General features: G+C 47.5%; 1 protein-coding gene across 1 annotated transcript; it reads right to left on the bottom strand.

The window, feature by feature from the left end:
- Positions 1-12,316: 12,316 nt before the first annotated feature.
- On the bottom strand, positions 12,317-21,438 carry LOC115514733 (zinc finger protein 883-like). Its single transcript, XM_030316866.1, has 3 exons — positions 20,364-21,438; positions 19,650-19,797; positions 12,317-14,038 (listed from the first exon to the last, which is right to left on the bottom strand). Exons 1-3 carry the CDS (start codon positions 20,763-20,765, stop codon positions 12,450-12,452), a joined length of 2,139 nt encoding a protein of 712 aa, XP_030172726.1. The 5' UTR covers positions 20,766-21,438; the 3' UTR covers positions 12,317-12,449.
- Between the last annotated feature and the right edge of the window lie 1,263 nt (positions 21,439-22,701).

Consider the following 22,701-nt stretch of genomic DNA (forward strand, 5'->3'; position numbering starts at 1 on the left):
GTGTTTCATTTTAGGTGATAAAATGAGTTTAGATATTTATTATTTTTTTAAAAGGGGGTTTTATTTAATTTTTTAAAATTTATTTATTTTGACAGAGAGGACTCACAAGCACATGCACGAGCGGGGAAGGCACAAAGAGAGAGAGAGAATCCCAAGCAGGCTTCACTGTGCCAGCACAGAGCCCCATGTCGGGCTTGAACTCATGAACTGAACCTTGAGATCATAACCTGAGCTGAAGCAAACAGTTGGATGCTTAACCTACTGAGCCACCCAGGTGTCCCCAGATATTTATTATTTTTTAAAGTAATCTCTACACCCAACGTGGGGCTGCACCTTACAACCTGGAAATCAAGAGTCACACAGTCTACTGACTGGGCCAGCCAAGCACCCCTGGTTTAGATATTTAATATCAGTGAGGGCCATTCAGCTGCAGCATCAATTTTATCAAGGTCCCAAACTTCGACTTTCCACGTTACCCTCACAGAAGTATTTACACCTACACCTACGTATCTATTAAGCATCACACAACAATTGTGCATTTCTTTTTAACGAGTTAGCTGAAGAGTTTTTAACATATCCCAATATTTTCAAAATTTATTTCGCATTTATTTTTTATATACTGGGCACGAGCCTTTTGCCATTTCTGAAAAGTCTCTGATATGAAAATTAAAAAAAAAAAAGTCCTGAAGGATGTATGTCAATTGTTAACAGCTGAGTTTTTCAACGTTCTTTCTTAAAGGTTTCTCAAGATTTCACTTTTTCTTTAACCATATGTTACTTAACAATTTCATTATTTTAAAGAAGGATCCACACCCAACCTGGGGCTTGAACTCACAACCCTGAGATCAAGAGCTGAGCCACCGAGGCACCCCAAGTGATTTCGTTTTAAAAGGTAAAGATAAATTTAAACAAAGTATTTAAAGGCTGAAGCACGGGGAAGAGCGCCAAATGCTGCTCAGAAATGAAGACACAAAGAAATGGCCACTAGGTTTACCAACGATCTTTATATATGATAGGAAGGAGTTTCATCTTAACATCTTACAGATCAAGCTGGTGGACGCCACTTGTAAGAGGTCGGGTCCTGTAGACGTCTTCAGGACAGTGGGAAACAGCCTTCTCACTATATTTGATAGCACAGTGAATTGTGCTCCTGCCTGGGCTGTCTTCCCACCAGAGTCCTAAACCCATTTCTTGTTTCTCACCCAACCACAGAGGATGGGCTCCACTTCCCCATCTCTTCTCAGTGGGGATCCGGGTTGCAGTTTTCATTTCCTCAGGGGGAGCATTTGATCTTCGGGAAGGTATTTGACCACTACCTGCTCTCAAACAGGGTCCGAGTGGGATTTCCACCAGGCACCCTGCGTTAACCCTGTGTCTCCACCCTTTTCCCCCATGACCATCCTTCAGATGGTCTCAGGTCCTCTGTGCCTGTTATTCTGGTTTTTCTCTCCTTCCCTACGTGTGTAGATAACGCTCAATCACTGAGCAGTGTGGGGACTCACGGTTCAAGCTTGGGACGTGTGTTTGATGTTGATCCTGTTTAATTAATATTGTGTAGTTGCAGGAGGAGGAGAGACTGCCGCAAATCCACCGAACGAACTCGAACTCCGAGCGTGATGAAATCACAGCACCTGCCGTCCACGCCTCTGTTCTCTCAACAACTATTTAACAAGTGTCCTTTCTCTTCCCGTGCACAGCGTACACTGTCAGGGGGAAGACAGACGTTTAAACAAAGAACACACGTAAGTACATGACCACAAATTTTGTTAGGCGACAGGAAAAATGTACAGAGTGGCATGAGAACAATCGCATGGGGGAATTCACGTTCACTGGGAGATTAGGGAATGTGGCTCTGAACAGATACCCTTTAGGTGCGTAGGTGACATTTAGTATAAAATTAGGGCAGTGTCGGGACAGGCAGGGGCAAGTGAAGTGAGGGGTATTCCGGGCAGAGTGAGAGGTGTGTGTAGGGGAGGGGGGTCGTGGTCAGGAAGCTTGGGAGAAGGCCAGTGTGAGCCAGACCCAGTAAGCAGTGGAGACAGTGGGGAAAGCGAGCCCACTGGGGACAGTGTGGCCAAGTCATGTGACCAAGGCATTGACTATGTTCAGGATTTGAAATTTTACCCCAACTACAATGGGAACGTGTTGAAGCCTCACAAGCAGAGGACGAATACAGTCTGTTTAATATTTCTGAAAGACCACATCCAAGATATATATCCAAGATACACCTGCAGCTGACTCAGATGCACACTGGCAGGGCCTGCAGGGCAACCACTCGAGGTTTGATGCTGAGAGCTTTCCCCTTTGAGCTCCCCTTTGAGTTCCTCCTCCCTGGGGCGCCCTCGGCCCCAGGCAAACCCTGGGCAAAGGGCAAAGAGTTTGCTGAAGAATTTAGCTTTTTAGAAGACTGTAAAAATTATCAGATTTATATCCATAATGAGTGGTTGACTCCCTAGTCAAGATTTTAATTACCAAGGGTAAAGATTCTGGAACTTTTGTGTGTGTGTGTGTGTGTGTGATATCTAATTCACCAGGAGATCGTTTGATTCTTGGTTTGTTTTCCAGCTTTAATGACTCTGTTCTTTCTTTTTTTTTTAAATGTCTATTTATTTTTGAGAGACAGAGACATGGCACGAGTGGGGGAGGGGCAGAGAGGGAGAGGGAGACACAGAATCTGAAGCGGGGTCCAGGCTCCAAGCTGTGAGCACAAAGCCCGAAGTGGGGGAAGTGGGGCTCGAACTCACGGATGGGGAGATCATGACCCAAAGTGAAGTCAGACGCTCAACCGACTGAGCCATCCAGGCACCCCTGATTCTGTTCTTTCTTTTGACAATTTATTTAAATACTGCACAATTGTATGTGTTTAATTTATTCAAAAGAATAGGGAAAATGTTTAAGAAAACTTCCAATCTCACAAAAGCTTTGATAACCAATTTGTTTGAATCCATATTACCTGGAATAAAGACACTCTTGTATTTGTAGATGTCTTCTTAGCTAGGGTGGCAGGTTGGTCTTGAAACCTGAAGATCCAAGTACAAGCTTCTGAGAAGAAAGTGTGTTTTGACAGAAAAAGGACCCAGGCTAAATGTAAAGAGTAAATGAAATCCAGGGAAAGGAGACTTTAAGGAGGCAATTGTAAGGTATTCAATGACAGCAGGGAAATGGAGGGAGATATCACACATCACTATGAGCATGAACATCTAGGTGACTCTGTTCCTGAAGAATATTGCAGATTATGTTCAAATTAATAAAATCAGTATTTAACATCGATCCCTTACATTCGTTTCAAAAACTTTTAACATTTATTCATTTTTTAGAGAAAGAGTGTGAGTGAGGGAGGGGCAGAGAGAGAGGGACACACACAGAATCTGAAGCAGGCTTCAGGCTCTGAGCTGTCAGCCCAGAATCCCACTCTGGGCTCAAACTCACCAACTGTGAGATCATGACCTGAGCTGAAGTCAGAGGCTTAGCCAGCCGACTGAGCCACCCAGGTGCCCTTAACTTTGATCCTTTAAAAGGAAATGGTCCTGCCGATGATGTAAGCAAACCTCTATCTACCAACTTTGGGCAATGGAATTGTTCACCCGATTCTAGGGGAGCCTGAGTGGCTCAGTTGGTTGAGCTCACGACTTCGCTCAGGTTATGTTCTCACATTGTGGGTTTCAGCCCCAGGTGGGGCTCTGTGCTGACAGCCTGGAGCCTGCTTCGGATTCCCCATCTCCCTCTCTGTCTCAAAAATAAGTAAACGTTGAAAAAGTAAACAGGGGCACGTGGGTGGCTCAGCCCGTTGAGCATCTGACTCTTGGCTTCGGCTCAGGTCATGATCTCATGGTTCATGAGTTCCAGCCCCACGTCGGGCTCGGGGCTGACAGCTCAGAACCTGGAACCTGCTTCGGATTCTGTGTCTCCCCCTCTCTCTGCTCCTTCCCCACTCACGCTTTCTCTCTCTCACAACTTTATAAATGAATGAATGAATAAATAAATAAATAAATAAATCTTAAAAGGCCATTCTAAGAAAATTATCACACTGATCAAAATAAAAAAGAATAAAACAAAGACATCTGAAGAAGCCACTTTCCCCCCTACTAGACATGCCCACTAAATACGCAGTGCTGATATTTAAAAGTCCCACCTCTCTTCTCTTACACATTGGAATCTTTATGGATAAAATAAATAATGATACCTGGATTTTCCTTACAGTATAGGAGGAAAATGGTATAGCCAGAGGGGGCTGGGAGGGAGAGGGCGGGAGAGGCACTTGGAGGCTTTATAGGTTTCCTTGTTTTGTTTTGTGTGTAAAAATTTCTACAATAAACGTAGGGGTGCGGCTGACCCGGTCATGAGACCAAGCGACTCTTGATTTAGGGGTTCTGAGTTCGAGCCCCACGTTGGGGGTAGAGTTTACTAATTAAAAAAAAAAAAAGAAAAAAACTTTAACATTTTCCGTAATAAAATATATTTTGACCACATGGCAAAATACGCCAGATGCGATCCCCGCACACGAGGCACTAGACTCCGGAGGGGACACCGGATGAGCGGGGACACACGGACGAGCTGGGGTGGGGAAGCTTCGTCCCCCCGTTGGCGGAAATTCCCGCGCACGACCGAGCCCAGCACGTGGGACGCGGGCGCGCCGGCGCAGGTGCACGGAAGTGCTCGCCCCCCGCGGGCCGCGCCTCTGCCCCGCGACCACCAGGTGCCGCCTCAGAGCCCCAGCTCCGCGCCTTCCCGGGAAAGCGCAGAGGCCGCGGGAGCGCGAACTGCGGGCGGTGCCGCCGAACCCGCTCCCCCGGGCAGGCGGGGGGGGGGTCTCTCCGCAGGCTGCCGAAGCCCCGCACCGCCGCGTGGTGACGACCCCCCAACACCCCTCCCTAACCCCAGGCCGCAGGGCCGCCCGCCAGGTGTGCGCCCTCCCCCGGGTCCCTCCGCGCGGCCAGGGGCGCGCCCCCCCCACATCCCCCCGCCCCCCGGGTTCCTCCCCCCGCCCCCCGGGTTCCTCCCCCACCCCCCCGGGTTCCTCCCCCGACCAGGTGTGCGCCCTCCCCCGGGTCCCTCCGCGCCGCCAGGGGCGCGCCCCCCCCACCTCCCCCCGCCCCCCCGGGTTCCTCCCCCACCAGGTGTGCGCCCTCCCCTGGGTCCCTCCGCGCGGCCAGGGGTGCGCCCCCCCCCACATCCCCCCCGGGTTCCTCCCCCCATCTCCCCCCGCCCCCCGGGTTCCTCCCCCCACCCCCGGGTTCCTCCCCCACCAGGCGTGCGCCTTTCCCTGGGTCCCTCCGCGCGGCCAGGGGTGCGCCCTCCCCACCTCCCCCCGGGTTCCTCCCCCCACCTCCCCCCGCCCCCCGGGTTCCTCCCCCCACCTCCCCCCGCCCCCCGGGTTCCTCCCCCATCAGGTGTGCGCCTTTCCCCGGGTCCCTCCGCGCGGCCAGGGGTGCGCCCTCCCCACCTCCCCCCGGGTTCCTCCCCCACCAGGTGTGAGCCCTCCCCCGGGTCCGTCCCCGCCGCTTCACAGACTGACGGCCGCATGCGAGTTTGAGAGGCTGGTGGGGGGCGGGGCTCGCGGCCGCAAAATCGCTCCGAGAGCAGAAGCGCCTCTCGTCCAAGCGGGAAGCCACGGATGGGGGTCGCTAACGCACAGGGCAGGCCCGCCTCGCTCTCGGGGCTCCGCCTGGGGAGGTCGCCCTGCCCCCCTCCCCTCCCCCCGCCGAAACTTCCCCAGGTGCCGACGACCTGGGGGTGGGGGGCGGCCACACGGCCCGAAGCCGGGACGAAAACCGGGTGCATGCCCGGTTCCGCGCTGGGGGCGCAGGGCCGGCAACCTGCTGGATGCGAGAAAAGATTTACAAATCACGTGTCTGATGGGGACCAGTACCCCCAATACCCGCAGGCTTCGTTTTACCGCACGTCACAGACACCGCCTTTCTCCCCCCAAAGCGAAGGTGGTGACCATTCGCTCACTTCGTTTTGGTAATTGTCTCAACGTTGTCAACCTTTTGATTTCACCCTGCTCAGTATTATTTGTTACGGTGATCCGTGGTCAGTGGTTACAGCGTGTGGAAAGCTCAGATGATGGTTAGCACATTTTAACCACAGAGGATCTTTAAATTAAGGCATCTATGTGGTTTTTGTAGACACAATGCTATTGCACACTTAATAGACTTCAGTATAGTGTAAACACAACTTTTATACGACTGGGAAGCGAAAACATTCATTTGACTCACTTTACTGCAGTGGTCCGGAACTAAAGCTGCAGTGTCTCTGGGGTATGTGCCTGGGTATAAAGAACCCATGCAACTCGATTGAAAAAGAAAAAGAAAAAGAAAAATCCAAACTGATTTTAAAAATTTGAAAATGGGCAGAGGACCTGAATAGACATTTTCCCAAAGATGTAAAGATGGCAAACAGGTACATAAAAAAAAGTGCTCAACAGGGGCGCCTCGGTGGCTCAGTCGGTTGACCCGCTGACTTTGGCTCAGGTCATGATCTCGCGGTCCCTGAGTTCAAGCCCCGCGTTGGGCTCTGTGCTGACAGCTCGGAGGCTGGAGCCTGTTTCGGATTCTGTGTCTCCCTCTCTCTGACCCTCCCCCATTCATGCTCTGTCTCTCTCTGTCTCAAAAATAAACGTTAAAAAAAAAGTGCTCAACATCACTCACCGTCAGGGAAATGTAAATCCAAACCACCCTTGTTAGGATAGTTATTATCGAAAAGACAAGAGATAACAAGGGTCTGACAGAACGTGGAGGAAAGGGATCCCTTGTTCACTGTTGGTGGGAATGTAAATTGGAATGGCTGCTATGGAAAACAGCATAGAAGTTCCTCAACAAAATAAAAATAGAACTACCACATATCCAGAAATCTCACTTTCAAAGGCAAAGAAAACAAGCTCAGAAAGAGATCTGCACCCACATGCTGATGGCTGCATTACACACAGTAGCGAAGACACCGGCACAACCACAGTGTCCATCAGGGGATGGTTGGATGAGGAAACTGGTATGTAAATACAACGGAATACTGCTTAGCCATAAAAAAGAATGACATCTGGTCATTTGCCTGGATGGACACTGAAGGCATTATGCTAAGTGAAATACGTCAGACACAGAAAGACAAATACCATATGATCTCACTGATATGTGGAATCTAAAGAACAACGAACCAAACTCAGACACAGAGAACAGACTGGTGGTCACCGGAGGCGGGAGGGGGTGAAATGGGTGAAGGTGGTCAGAAGATACAAACTTGCAGTTACAAAATAAATAAGGGAGGAGGCTGTAATGTATCCTATGGTGACCATGGCTAATGATACTGTATTGCACATTTGAGAGTTGCTGAGAGATCTTAAATGTTCTCATTCAATGAAAAAAATTGTAACTATACATGGTGATGGATGTTAACTACACTTACTGTGGTGATTGCTTCAGGATGTATACAAATACCAAATTATTATATTGTAGACCTGAAACTTATATGTCAATTATATCTCAACTTTTTAAAGGTTGAGCTTATGGCAATTCACATTTGAGTGGCGTCTGAAGGCCCGACACCACCTTTGATAACTTTTGATGCTCCTCCAGATGTCAATTCTTTTTTTTTAACGTTTATTTACATTTGAGACAGAGACAGAGCATGAACAGGGGAGGGGCAGAGAGAGAGGGAGACACAGAATCTGAAACGGGCTCCAGGCTCTGAGCTGTCAGCACGGAGCCCGATGCGGGGCTCGAACTCATGGACTGGACCGCGAGATCGTGACCTGAGCCGAAGTCGGACGCTTCACCGACTGAGCCACCCAGGCGCCCCCAGATGTCAACTGTTTTAAGAACACATTGTATTTGCAAGGATAGGGGAACATGGAGATCATATTATCGGCCTGTAGCAGAAGTGATTTCTATTCCCTACAGAAGTGAGATGTAAAAACTACAAAAAGAGACAGGGGAGGGGCATCTGGGTGGTTTAGTTGGTTGAGCACCCGACTCTTGACTTTGGTTCAGGTCACGATCTCGCAGTTTGTGAGTTTGAGCCCCTGCATCAGGCTCTGTGCTGACAGCATGGGGCCTGCTTGGGATTCTCTCTCTGCCCCTCCCCCACCGAGATCTCTCTCTCTCTCTCTCTCTCTCTAAGTAATAAACTTTAAAAAAAGAGAAACAGGAGAAACATTCTCAATGACCAGGGAAGTGTGAAGAGTCTTAGTTTTGGAGGATCAAAGGGTGTAGAGCAGAAAAGTGACATAATGACAAATTAGAAGACCAAACACCCTAAGGGAGACTTATATTCTTACCATAGTTGGGCCAGTTTTTCATTATTGAAAGGGAACTATGTTGCCTATAAACACTGTAAATCCAGTAGGAAGTCAGGAGCAGTGGTCTGAGACACGCCGCAAATCAAGCTTCTGTTCTCTGAATGAAATAAAATAAAAATAAAATAATTCTTCCCAATAAAGCACTTTTCATCTTGGAGGAATGCCCATTTTGCATCTGCTAAACATTTTTTGCATCGTTTTCCTTTATATGGTTGGCACAGGGTTGGCACTTAACAAAGGCTTGAGAAAGGAGTGAGGGTGTTTTGTTCTGATCTCTTCCAGCTCTAAACCTGCATTATTTAATGCTTATGTCTAGTGAGGTGAATGGCCGCTAGAAGAATTTCAGTGTCTGTGAGGTAAGTGGTGTGTGAGTTCATCTTAAAAGAGTCCTGAGTCTGAGAGAAGCTTGATAATCATTCAGTGGAAAATGTAGATGCTACAAGAAAACACTTCAGTGCAAACTGGCCTCTGTTGGAAAGAAGAAGTCCAATGAGAAAACCTTCCTTACATGAGAAGTTTCGAGTGTCTGGTAGAGTTGTCGAAACAACCCAGAATATACAGACTAGTACTGTCACCAAGTGCGTTCCAGCCTTTCCTATACTGAGACATCTGTCACTTACCTCCCTCCTTCCACAAGTTGTCCTGGCTTATCACATACTCCCTACACTTCTCCAAAAAAAACCAATACTTGATATTCACTCTTTGGGTTTGTTCTGGTGTGGGTATGGTTTTTATTTCAACCTTCACTTAGAAAAAATTATAGGAACAACATGAGTGCTATATCCCTTTTACTGAGATTTGCCTATTGTTAATGCTTGACACTTGGTTTTCTCCTCCACGTATACCTGACTGCTGTCATTCGCTAACCCACTAAACTTCCTAAAGATGTGTTGTGGTACCAAGAACCTTCATCCCTGAACACTTTAACATGCACATTCTAAAAACAGAGACATTCTGCCTTGGGACCACAAAACAATGCCTGACTCAAACTGAACACTGATACAATACTATTATTGAATGAATAGTCCATGTTTCCATTATGCCAACTGTCCCAATAATGTTCTTTTTTTTTTTTTTCCAACGTTTATTTATTTTTGGGACAGAGAGAGACAGAGCATGAACGGGGGAGGGGCAGAGAGAGAGGGAGACACAGAATCGGAAACAGGCTCCAGGCTCCGAGCCATCAGCCCAGAGCCCGACGCGGGGCTCGAACTCACGGACCGCGAGATCGTGACCTGGCTGAAGTCGGACGCTTAACCGACTGCGCCACCCAGGCGCCCCCCAATAATGTTCTTCACATAAATTTTATTCCAGTCTGGGATCCAACCTAGGCTCACACATTGAGCTCACGTTACATTTCTTAATCTCCTTTAATCTAAAACAATTCCCCAATGTGTGTCTCTCAAACATAGATATTTTTGAAGAACACAGGGCAGTTGGTCTGTTGAACACTCTGCCCCAAACTTGGGTTTGCCTAATGTTTCCTCACGACTAGATTCAGGTTATGCATTTTTTTTTTTTTTTTTGCCAAAAATACCACAGAAGTGATGTGTCCTCAGTGAAGCAATGATATGAGAAGCCATATATCAGTTCATCCCATTACTAGCTGTTGTTGGATTACTTAAGGTGTTGTTAACCAGATTTCTCCCACAGCAAAGGTATCATGTTCCCCTGGATTATGTTTTTGAACTTAGGCCTATAGCTCCTCAGGCAGGATGGTCAAGAACACTTAATATACCAGGAGCTCCAGGATCAGCGCCTGGTCGTGTCTCCAGCCTCAGCCACTGGTAACGAACTCAGAGCTGACCAAGGCTCAGAAGCCTCCTTTCCTTCCTTCCTTCAATATTTATGGAGCAACAAATACATGTCAGGTACTGCTTGAAGTGCAGAGATAGGCTGAGAATAAAACAGAGTCCTGCTCTCAGTCCTTCTTAGCTCCAGAAGTCCTGGCGGGCTACCTCATCACGGGCTCTCCTGAGATGTAAGAGTAACCAGTAACAGAAAAAAACCAACACAGACTTTGATAAGAACCCAACTCTGGTCCTCCGTGTCTGTTTAGAATGTTTGTATTCCTGTCTACGGTTGTTCTCAAGTCAAGATTAACAAAACCTGATGTATTTCTTGGAGAGAAAGGGGTAGAGTGTATGTGGGTTGAAAGCCAGTTCAAAATAACAGCTGTTATCAACGACAAAGATGCTATTCAGAGATACATTCAAAAACATTATAAACCAGTCAGGATGGACTTCCAAAATCATGTTCAAGAAGGCAGGGAAGAGAAACCACAGAGATGCAACACAGGGAACAAGAAAAGAAATAGCAGACTTAAGCCTTAAAATACCAATAATGACATTAAGTAGAAAACGCTTCAGTTCAATCCACCAATCCTAAGACAACGGTTGGTGGAATAAATTAAAAACCCGTCACCCAAACATGTGCCGTCTGTAAGAAACGCTCTTCAAATTTAATGATACAGGTAAATGGAAAGTAAAAGGTTGGGAAAAGAGACATGATGCAAACATCAAAGAAAAGGAGAAGCAGGATTAAATTCTCTTGCTGGCTGTCTAGATTTAAGAAAGTGTTGAAGACAACGTTAATAATGCAGATTAAACTTTAAAATGTGTCACATCTGTAGCTGTTCCATTACGGACAGCACAAAAAAATGAGAAAATACTCTCCAGTATTTGAAAACTATTATGAGGTTCAGCACAGAAGTCCCTCATGTCATTGCCCGAGGGACACAGGTAGTTCCAAAAGAGGTTTTCAGTTGTGTAAATATAACTTGTAGGAGGGCGAAAATGCTGGAATGAAAAGTTTGATTTTCCCTCTTCCCTTCTGTCCTCGGTTGTAAGCTCAAGGAGCGTGCTCACAATGAGAAGAGTATGCCCTTGGCTTTGGTCAGAATGTGCCCCCACCCCTGATTTTGAGCTACTGGAGGCCAACACACTATGCTCTCCACGTCACTCAGACTATAGCACATCCTTGGGGTGCCTGGGTGGCTCAGTGGGTTGAGCAGCGTCCAACTTCGGCTCAGGTCATGATCTCATGGTTTGTGAGTTCAAGTCCCACATTGGGCTCTGTGCTGTCACCTGCGGAGCCTGGAGCCTGCTTCAGATCCTCTGCCCCCTTCTCTCTTTGCCCCTCCCCTGCTCGTGCTCTCCCTCAAAAATGAATAAACACTAAAAAAAAAAAAAACAACTATATAACACATCCTTTCTTCATCAGGAAATGCTAATTATAGGGGTGGAGATCAGGAAGGGTCTGCAGGCCACCCACTTGTGGCTAAGGGCGTGGTTAGGGAGGGAAGGAAACAAGACAACCCACCTCGCACATTCCACACATTCCAAACTTGGACACTGTAGTGTCCCGGGGCCGGTACTCAGAGTAGTAATTTCAACGCAGGGCTAGGCTAAAGCTAGTGAGGAATTAGAATGGGTTGAAAACACACTACATGAAAACATGTGAATTCAGTAGAAAATATAATTTTTTTTATAGCTTCCCTTGTGGACTTTTCATCCTATTAACTGATACTTAGTTGCATTTAATAAAGGTAATCACATGTAAATTGCTTATTGACGTTTATTTTTCTAAATTCTCAACTTTTCCAGCATTTATGACCTTTATAAAAACTTATTTTTTAAGCACATTTATTTATTATTATTTTAAATTTTTGTTTGTTTTTTAATGTTTATTTTTGAGAGAGAGAGAGAGAGACAGAGACAGAGCATGAGCAGGCAAGGGGCAGACAGAGAAGGAGACACAGAATCTGAAGCAGGCCCCAGGCTCTGAGCTGTCAGCACAGAGACCGATGCGAGGCTTGAACCCACTAACCGTGAGATACTGACCTGAGCTGAAGTCGGACACCTAACCGACTGAGCCACCCAGGTGCCCCAAGTTTATTTATTTTTGAGAGAGAGAGACAGAGTGTAAGAGGGGAGGGGCAGAGAGAGAAGGAGGCACAGAATCCGTAGCAGGCGCCAGGCTCTGAGCTGTCAGCACAGAGCCCAACATGGGGTTCAAACTCATGAATGGTGAGATCACCACCTGAGTCAAAGTTGGATGCTTAACCGACTGAGCCACCGCAGCGCTCCTATAAAAACTTTCCAATGTGGCATCTCTGGTTTTCTTTAAATAATGAAGTTCAAGAAACATTTTATCTCAGTTAAGAAAAGGAGTCGTGGATTCTCCCCGCAGTTTTCACCTCACGCCTGGGCGGGGTGTCGGGGTGCAGCGGATTCTCTGGTACTGGGTCGGGGCCCCCAGGGGGATTCCCCGCACTCACTCGGCCGGCCGGGCTCAGCTCCCTGTGGCCCCTCAGGTGCTGGAGCAGCGTGGCTCTCTGCCTGTAGGCCTTCCCACACTCCTCACACGCATAGGGCTTCTCCTCCGAGTGGACTCTCTTATGTTTCTTGAGATCTGACTTCCAACTGAAGGCGCGCCCACATTCCGGGCACTGAAAAGGCTTCTCTCCCGTGTGGATTCTGACATGGTGACTAAGACCCGTCTTCTGACTGAAGGCTTTGCCACACTCTTTACACTGATAGGGCTTTACCTTGTTGTGAATCGCCTGGTGTTCAATAAGATGCTCGCCCCTGGTGAAGGCCTTCCCACACTCAGGGCACTGGTAGGTTTTATCCCCAGTGTGGATTCTTGTATGGTTCCGCAGGCCGGTCGACCGAGTGAAGGTCTTCCCACACTCACCACACTTGTGTGTTCCTGGCTCAGGGGGGTTCCCGTGCTTCCCTCCCAACCTGTGCTTATTAAGGCCCGAGCGTTGGCTGAAGGCTTCGCCACACTCACCACATTTATAGGGCTTCTCCCCAGTGTGGCTTCTTTGATGTATGACCAGGGTTGAGCTCACGCTAAAGGTTTTGCCACACTCAGCACACTCATAGGGTTTCTCCCCCGAGTGGATTCTGTGATGTATTATGAGTTCTGAGGTCCGGCTAAAGGCGCGTCCACAAACAGGACATTCAAAAGGTTTCTCTCCAGTATGGATTCTCTGGTGTTGGTTAAGTCCTGCATACTGAGTGAACGCTTTTCCACACACTTTGCATTCATAGGGTTTTTCTTCACTGTGAATTCGCTGATGCTCAATCAGATGTGAACGTTGCCGGAAGGTTTTCCCACACTCGTTACATTCATAAGGCTTCTCCTTGTGGAATCGCTGATGTTCAGTTAGGTCTGAACTATGGCAGAAGGCTTTTCCACAGTCTGTACATTCAAAAGGTTTCTCTCCAGTGTGGACACTTTGATGCTTTGTAAGAACTGATCTCCGACTAAAACACCGGCCACATTTACTACATCGATATGGCTTTTCTCCAGTGTGGCTTTTGAGATGTTGGAGGAGGCCTGCTTTCTGACTGAAACCTTTGCCACACTCTTGACAGTGATAAGGCTTTTCCTTGCCACGAAGCTCCTGGTGCTGGCTAAGCTCTGACCGTCTGATGAAGGCCTCTCCATGCTCTGTGTGTGAGCATGGTGTCTCCCCGCTGTGGGTCCTCCTGTGCGTGTGAAGGCCTCTTGTCCAGGTGAAGGTTTTCCTGCATTCTTCACAGGCAGAGACTTTTCTGCCTGGGGCACCCCCGTCCTGCCTTTCCAAAGTTCCACTGGGCTCCCTGTCCCCTGTGTATTTGGCATGCTGAGATGAAGTTCCATCCTGTCCATCAGACCCCTTCCCACAAGGCTCTGTTTCTTCACAGAGTTCCTGCTTCACGTCTAACATCACGTTGTCAGTCCTCACTCCACCATCTGGAACAACAGACCACACAACTTGAGGAGAAAAGATAACTCAAAAGCAATGTAAGAGATAGACAGCTGGAAAGGTTAGTCTTGATTTTAGGTTGATGTTAACAGAAGATATCGCATCATCTCTTATGTTAGTCATGGTACAGGTGTGGAAGCGAGAAAGAACAAAGCATGGCTGAGTTACCAGCAGCGTGTGGCAAAGGTGACAGGCTGTCACTTCTGCAGTGACATAAGACTGTAAGTCCCATCTTGCTGATGGACTCTCCACTAACACCCTTCCTTGCTGGCTTGCTGGCTTTGATGAAGAGAGCCACCACCACCATACAGAGAAGCCACGTGGCAAGAGTGGCCTTGGCCAGTGGCCGGCAAGGACTGAGATAGAGAAGTCCCTGTCTGACAGAGAAGTGAGTCCTGCCAGCATCGATGTAAGGCTGGAAATAGATCCTTCCCCAGTCACAACTCAGATGAGACCTCAGCCCTAGCACCTTGACTACAACCTTGTAAGAGACCCAGAAGCACGGGGCCAGCTGAGCCAACCCAGACTCTTGACCCACAGACATTGTGAGATAAAACGTGTATGGTTTTAAGCCACTAACTTTGTGGTACCCTTGTTAAGCAGCAGTTGATAACTATGTACAACTAGCACAAAAACACAAAGCTTCCTCAGTGTAAGAACTACTACAACTAAAAAGAAAAGAGTGGAGGGGCACCTGGCTGGCTCAGTTGGAAGAGCACGAGACCCTTGATCTCAGGGTTGAGGTCAAGGCCCATGTTGGATGTAGAGGTTACTTAAAAATAAAGTCCAAAAAATAAAAATAAAAAAAAAAGTAAACCACACATTGAAAAGCATATACACGCACGTGCACACACACATATGTATCTATGCACATATGAATGTTTGTACTTATGTTCATATATTCATATGTGTATAGAGGACACGTAGAACAAAAAACATAAGCAAATTATGTTAAAGTCAAACATAATTGTCCTAACAGCCATATCAATAAATGCAAATGGCTTAACTCATTAAAAAACACTAGATTTGCTCACAGAGCAAAACTGAACTCTATTTTATATATATATATGTATGTGTGTGTGTGTGTGTGTGTGTATTTATATATTTATTTTTTAAGTTTATTTATTTTTGAGACAGAGAGAGAGAGAGAGAGAGAGAGAGCTGGGGAGAGGCAGAGAGAGAGGGAGACACAAAATTTGAAGCAGGCTCCAGGCTCTGAGCTGTCAGCACAGAGCCCAACACGGGGCTCAAACCCACAAACCACGAGATCATGACCTAAGTCAAAGTCAGACACTTAGCCAAGTGAGCCACCCAAGTGCCCCTATTTATTTTTATCTTTTTTCAACGTTTATTTATTTATTTTTTTGGGACAGAGAGAGACAGAGCGTGAACGGGGGAGGGGCAGAGAGAGAGAGGGAGACACAGAATCGGAAACAGGCTCCAGGCTCTGAGCCATCAGCCCAGATCCTGACGTGGGGCTCCAACTCACGGACCGCGAGATCGTGACCTGGCTCAAGTCGGACGCTCAACCGACTGCGCCACCCAGGTGCCCCTATTTTTATCTTTTTAAGTTTATTTATTTGAGAGAGACAGAGACAGTGGGGGGGAGAGAGAGAGAGAGAGAGAGAGAGAGAGAGAGAGAGAAAATCCCAAGCAGGCTTTGTGCTGTCAGTGCAGAGCCTGATGTGGGGGCTCCATCCCACAAACCATGTATCATGTATCATGATCTGAGCCGAAACCAAGAGTTGGAAGCTTAAAGGACAGAGTCACCCAGGCACCCCTATTTTATTCGTTTTGAGAGAGAGAGCGTGCACAGGGAGGGGAAGACAGGTAGAGAGAGAGAGTCCCAAGTAGGCTCCCCACTGTCAGTACAGAACCTGATGGGGGGATCAAACTCACAAACCAGCAGATCATGGCCTGAGCTGAAATTAAGAGTCAGACGCTTAACCGACTGAGCCCCCCCGGCTCCCCTCAACTCTATGTGTATAGTCAAGAGACACATATACAGCAAAATATGTGAATAAGGATAAATTAAGCAAATGCAAATAAAAAGAAAGAAAGAATCAAGATTTTGAAAGGGGAGATGCAGGCCAAAAGCATGAAATGAGACAAAGAAGAGCACTTAAAAATGCTAAAATGAAGAATACAATTTGCAATGCAGATGTAACACATATGAATAATTATACAGAAAATAACAGAGTGGCAACTTTCCTAAAGCAGAAACTATAGGTGATATAAAAAAACAGACAGGGGCACCTGGCAGGCTTAGCCGGTAGAGCATGCAACACTTGATCTCAGGATTATGAGTTCGAGCCCCACATTGGATGTAGAGATTACTTAAAAATAAAATCTTAGGGGCGCCTGGGTGGCGCAGTCGGTTAAGCGTCCGACTTCAGCCAGGTCACGATCTCGCGGTCCGTGAGTTCGAGCCCCGCGTCGGGCTCTGGGCTGATGGCTCGGAGCCTGGAGCCTGTTTCCGATTCTGTGTCTCCCTCTCTCTCTGCCCCTCCCCCGTTCATGCTCTGTCTCTCTCTGTCCCAAAAATAAATAAACGTTCAAAAAAAAATTTAAAAAAAGAACAAATTAAAAAAAAAATAAATAGATAAAAGAAGCACATGGGTGGTTCAGTCAGTTAAGCATCTGACTTTGGCTCAGGTCATGATCTTGTGGTCCATGAGTTCGAGCCCTGTGTTGAACTCTGTGCTGATGGCTCAGACCCTGGAGCCTGCTTTGGATTCTGTGTCTCCCTCTCTCTGTGCCCCTCCCCTGTTCATGCTCTGTCTCTCTCTCTGTCAAAAATAAACATTTAAAAAAAATTAAAAAAAAATTTTTTTTTTTTAATGTTTATTTATTTTTGAGACAGAGAGAGAAGAGGATGAATGGGGGAGGGACAGAGAGAGAGGGAGACACAGAATCGGAAGTAGGCTCCAGGCTCTGAGCCATCAGCCCAGAGGCCGACGTGGGGCTCGAACTCACGGACTGCGAGATGGTGACCTGAGCTGAAGTTGGACGCTTAACCGACTGAGCCACCCAGGCGCCCCCCAAAAAAAAAAAAAAAAAAAAAAAAAAGATTCTGTCTCCCTCTCTCTCTGCCCTTCCCCTGCTCGCTCTCTCTCTCTCTCTCAAAAGTAAATAAACATTTGAAAGAAAAAACTGTTACTTCAAAGGCAAAATATAAACACACATTTCAGATTTTATAGAAAATAACAATGAGAACACTACATTTCAGAACATTTGGAATTCATCTAGAGCAGTGTTCAATGAAATATTCATGCCATCAAATATTTATATTAGTAAATAGGAGAATGAAAATATATAAATCAACCCACATCAAAAGTTAGAAAACAACAACAACAAAGACAACTAAATAAACCAAGACAGCCTGCTCACTCATGCACTTTATTGGCTTTTCTCCCTTTAGTGTCTCCATTCCCACTCCTGTGCTTCTCGGGATCACCTGATAGTGTCACAACCTTAAGTAAATAAGTGAGCGAGTGAATGAATAAACCAACCAACCAACCAGCCAGCCAGCCAGCCAGCCAAAGGAGAACATAAGAAATGAATTAAAAAAAATAAATGCAGACACCAAATACAATAGAGAAAGGTAATGGAACATTGTAATGGTAAAACAATCGAATACATCAATATAAATTCATGCGTGTTAGGAAAAAATATGTATTATGTAGCTCTGCCCATGAAATGTCCTAGAAGCAGTGTTACCCACATGATAAAGAACACGCCTCACACCCAGATCTTATTCTCCATTTAAAAAACCAAGGCTCCTTCAGCAATGGTTGACAGCAGATCTGGGTACAGGAAAGATACAAGGTGAGCCTGAAACAATTTATTTTGTTCAAAAAGTAAAAGCAAGCATTCAAAACTAACAGAGCCAAAATTAACGGAGATGGGAGCAAGACTGAAGACATCCACATAAGCCAAAGATGTGTGGAAGAAAGGGTGGATTGAAATGTGGTGGGTTGAAACACGCTGACTCAATACAAATGCCTATGTCCATAATGATACCCACACAGGAAAAAACCTAAAATCTCATGTCACCATTTAAGGTGCCTAATAAACCACTTCCTGAATTTGAAAACTGGTCAATAAAAGGGGGAAACTAAGCATCAGTCATGACTGCCTAGAAAGAAGTGACCAAACAGACATATCGGATGAAGGAAAGCTTTACTATGAAGAATGTCAGTTAATAACAGAGAAGGAATGAAAGAATTACAAATTCATCCTGTAACTCTTAATAAAATGGTTGACCCATACGAGGTTTATCAAACATTTATAATTTGTTGACGGGGAACTGGCTATTCGCAAAGTGGCAAGGCGACACTCACAGTTAGCTATGAGGGGGAAACCAGCTATTTCCTGTCATCATGCTAAGCCGGTGATTTAAATAGCGGGTCACCCAGGTATTAATGTCTCTTATTACCTAATATTAATTCTAGCCCAAAATGTTTAACTCAAATCCTTCAAGCCTTTAGATGCAACTGCCAGTTTACAGCAAATACAAGGTACGTGGGCAGCAAAGTAAAGGATACAATGAGGAAGCAATTAAAAAACTCCAGAGGCTGGGAAACTGGCCTGGGCTCATCAAAAAGTCTGGGTTATGGGGAAAAAATGGGAGTGGAATTGTTTTAACGTAGCAAAGAATTAAGAGGCATGAACAACCCTGGATTCTACCCAGAGTTGGACAAATCAGCTTTAAATACATTTTCGAAAAAAACTGAGCCAATCTGAATTTGAACTGAATTTAGGTAACATGAAGATGTACTGATGGGGGAAAGGAAAGATCATTAGCTGAACTAAATAGATCAGAAAATAGCAGAGTATGAGCTCTCTTTGGTAAAAGGTATGTGTGTGTATGCACATGCGTGTACACATACCCGCATATAAATACACATGCACATAAAAAGCTACACAGATATAGAATAAAAAGTCATCAGTTGTAATAATCTCTGGGTGATAGAACATGGTGCTTTATTTTCTTATTTTGCTACTATGTACTTTCTAACTTTGTACACTGCATATATACTTCTCTGGTAATAATAAAAGGTAACTTTCAAAACAGTTAATATAGTTTTACAGGGTTAATATCCTATCAGTATCAACTGAAAAATGTAGGCATCAAAATTCTTTAAATAACATTTCTACTAGACCATATGCAGAAAATTCAAAGATAGATATACATATTTTTTAATGTTTATTTGAGAGAAACAGAGCATGAGCAGGGGAGGGGCAGAGAGGGAGACACAGAATCCAAGGCAAGCTCCAGGCTCTGAGTGATCAGCATAGAGCCTGATGTGGGGCTTGAACTCACAAACCACGAGATCATGACCTAACCTGAAGTCGGATGCTTAACCAACTGAGTCACCTAGGTGCCCTGCAAATACGGATATTTAAAACCAACCATACCACTGAGGCTGTTCTGGTATGACTTACTGCCTTTTAATCATTATTACCTAAAATGTTGCCTTCATCATGTTCTTTAACAACCCTCATCACAAGGAATGAACATGTCATACTCCACACAAAAAAATTCAACTCAGAGTTCATTGCCGTCCAAATTCCCCAGAGAAAGTATTGCCTCACCTCCTTCCTCTGATGGTTGGGGCTCAGGTCCTTTGCCCTTGAACTGGATTGCTGGGGGCTGAACCCATGTGTATGAAGATTCTTCATCCAGCGTCTGAAGGGTCACTCTCTGCAAAAGGATTTCCTGTTCCAGAACACAGGCTGAAACCTGGAGACAAGCAGTAGTGATTAAGCCCCAAGGACACTGAAAATTTAAGAGACTAAACTGGTTTGGAAGGACTCCTTGAGGAATCCACAAGAAATATCCCCGAGACACTAGGAAAAAGAAAATTGAAAACAGGGCCTTATTTACCTTCTGGGGCACTGAGAAATAGCTAGAAAAGTAAGCAAAGCAAAATCCGATCAAGACTTGTTTCTGTCATTTCACTATTGCCTGTGTGTCCCTGGCCAAGTTACACAACCTCTCTGACCTTAGTTTCCATGTGTGCAAACTGGGAATGATTTCACCTCCTCCTTTGTGGCCGAGAGTTGAGAGACCTCTAAAGTAAGGAGCATGAGGCCCCTCTAGTGTCTGAAAGATAAAATGTCCTCCTTATCTTTACTCACCATCTCTGAATCTGCAGTTCCCTCCCTCTCCCTCTGCTCGGGGCTGGCTTAGCAAGACGCTCAGTCCCCTGCTGAATGCTGGTTCGGCCCTTGCTCCCTCGGAGCTCCACAACTGAGGAAGTTTTGTTCCCAGTCACCCACAACTATATCAGACCAGTGCCTTCCTACTTGTACATTTCTTTTTCCGTCCAGACCCTCCAGCGCCGTCACCACCTCGTCCCCGCTCTCCGGACGGTGCTCCCGCACCCAGGCCTGGAGCTCCGCGGGCAGGACGGTCAGGAACTGCTCCAGCACCAGCAGCTCCAGGATCTGCTCCTTGCTGTGCGTCTCGGGCCGCAGCCACTGGCGGCACAGCTCGCGGAGTCGGCGCAGCGCCTCCCTGGGTCCAGGCGTCTCCTGGTAGCAAAAGTGTCTGAAGCGCTGTCTGAAGATCTCCCAGGCAGGGGGCTGGTTGTCCGGCACCTGACTCCTGGGGTTGTCCTCCTCCAGCTCCACCTTCACCACCGCAGGCCCCTGCTGACCCCATTCAGGGTGGAACTGGCCGGCAGACTTTCTTGTGTCCACAGCCATCCTGCCTGGCTTCTGCCGGCGTGTCACCTGGAGGCTGCTGAGGGCGCTCTAGGGCACAGAACTAAATAGGGGGTAAACGGCAGATCCTGTGAAGAACCACGCAAGACCTGTGACCGCAGTAACTATTTTTATTCATTCGGTAAATCCACAAAAATGCACTAATAGAGGCCGAGCCTGTGCAGAAAGCATTGCAGGCATTCGAACTGCGTCAGTGCACAGAGCCCTGGCATCCTGGAGCGTCCACTCCACGCGGGGCAGTCAGCAATCACAACTACCAGCGGAACCCCGCGCGTAGGGTGGTGTCGCGTCACTGGAGGAGGGGCGCGCGGGCCGAAGAAGCCTCCGAATCCGGCGCCCCGGCCTCAGGGAACACTTCCAAGCCTCGTGAGGTGGCACAGGGTCGTCCGTCCGCGCGCAGATGCGCCCACCCAGAGGGAGAGAAGCGCTGAGGAACCGCGGTCACAACAGCAGTGACCTTCGTTCGTGCTGGCTTGGCAACGACGAGCGCGGAGCCCTACTCCCTGCTCGCTTCGAGGGGCCCCCACTCCGGGTCGCCCTCGCGGCTCAGCTCGTCGGGGGTCCGCAGGGCCGCTCCCGCCGGGGTCCGAGCCCGAACCCTGGACCCCAAGGCGAGGGACACACTAGGCCGCTCAACCAGCTCCGCCGCAGCGTGCGGGGCCCAGCCCCCGGCTCCCGGAAGCGGCCGCCGGGCTCCCGGAAGCGCCCCGCCCGCGGCTCCTGGAAGGCCACGCCCCCTGGCGCGCGCGGCCGCGTCCCACTTCCGGCGTCTCCCGGAATACACGCAACAGGATCAGGAAAGCACAACATGCCGTCAACAAGATGAAGTCGTTTTCATTGAGGTACACTTCTATTTAAGTTGCCTTAAATATTAGAAAATAAATGTAACCCAGTGTTTGGGATAAGAATGCTTACTTTCTAAGAACATCCTGTATAGATGAGGGAAAATAATTTGTTGAGCCTAAGGCCCATTTGTCTGGTAAAAACAGGTTATCCTTGCTGTGTGGTAATTTACTAAAAACAAATGACAACAACAAAAACTTGACCTCACTGTGTGTGTGAATAGATGCTCTAATCAGCTGATACAGCCTTGGGAGGGCGGTAACATCGGTCCAACGCACTCCAACCCATCTAAGGGTGACCTTGCTTCAAGCCTACGCACTCCTTGCTTGCTGACCTAAGTCCTTTGGTCCGCAGCAGAAATAACCAACTTCCCTTGAGATCTGCGGACCATTTGCCTTGAGGAGTGAAGGACCAGACCTTCCCAGAGGATAAAGCCTGACCGGATTGGAAAACGGCGCGAGTCTGTTCAGGGTCACGTCCACCTGTGACTACCCGCCAGGCCACCTGTTCCTCCCGCATGCAGCTCCCTCCCTTACCCCGCGTGGCTTCCCCTTTAATGCCTCCAGCTCCCCGGGGGGCAGGGAAGCCGGTCCATCCCCAGCAGCTCCAGGATCCAGGATCCGCTCTTCTCTTCGGTATGCAGTATGCCCGTCTGGCTTCGGCCACTGACGGCGGTTCCTGGAGCCCGTTAGGTCTTCGCGGGGCCCAGAGGCCTCCTCAGCAGAAGCGCCGGAAATGCAAGAGGGCGGACAGGACGCACCTTCCTAGACAGTGTCGACAGCTCCCCAAAATGTTCTCTTCCCGGTTCACTACGTGCAAACCCTCCTGCTCTCAGGGAGTGTGGACGACAGGAGTCAGGGTTACACCAAATTTTAGACAACTCGGGCTGTGAAGGCTCCAGAGAAAACTCACTGGACTCGGGGCAGAGTCGGAGTCAGGGTGAAGGCTCTTCTGGACTCTGGGGGTGGGGGGAGGGGATCAGAACGTATTGTAAACACAACAAAATGACCCGGGCAGCGGAGAACTTGGATAAGCCTGTTAACACGATAGCGGTGATAAGCCGACCCGAACAACT

This window comes from Lynx canadensis, chromosome B2 (assembly GCF_007474595.2).
Source record: "Lynx canadensis isolate LIC74 chromosome B2, mLynCan4.pri.v2, whole genome shotgun sequence".
NCBI lineage: Eukaryota > Metazoa > Chordata > Mammalia > Carnivora > Felidae > Lynx > Lynx canadensis.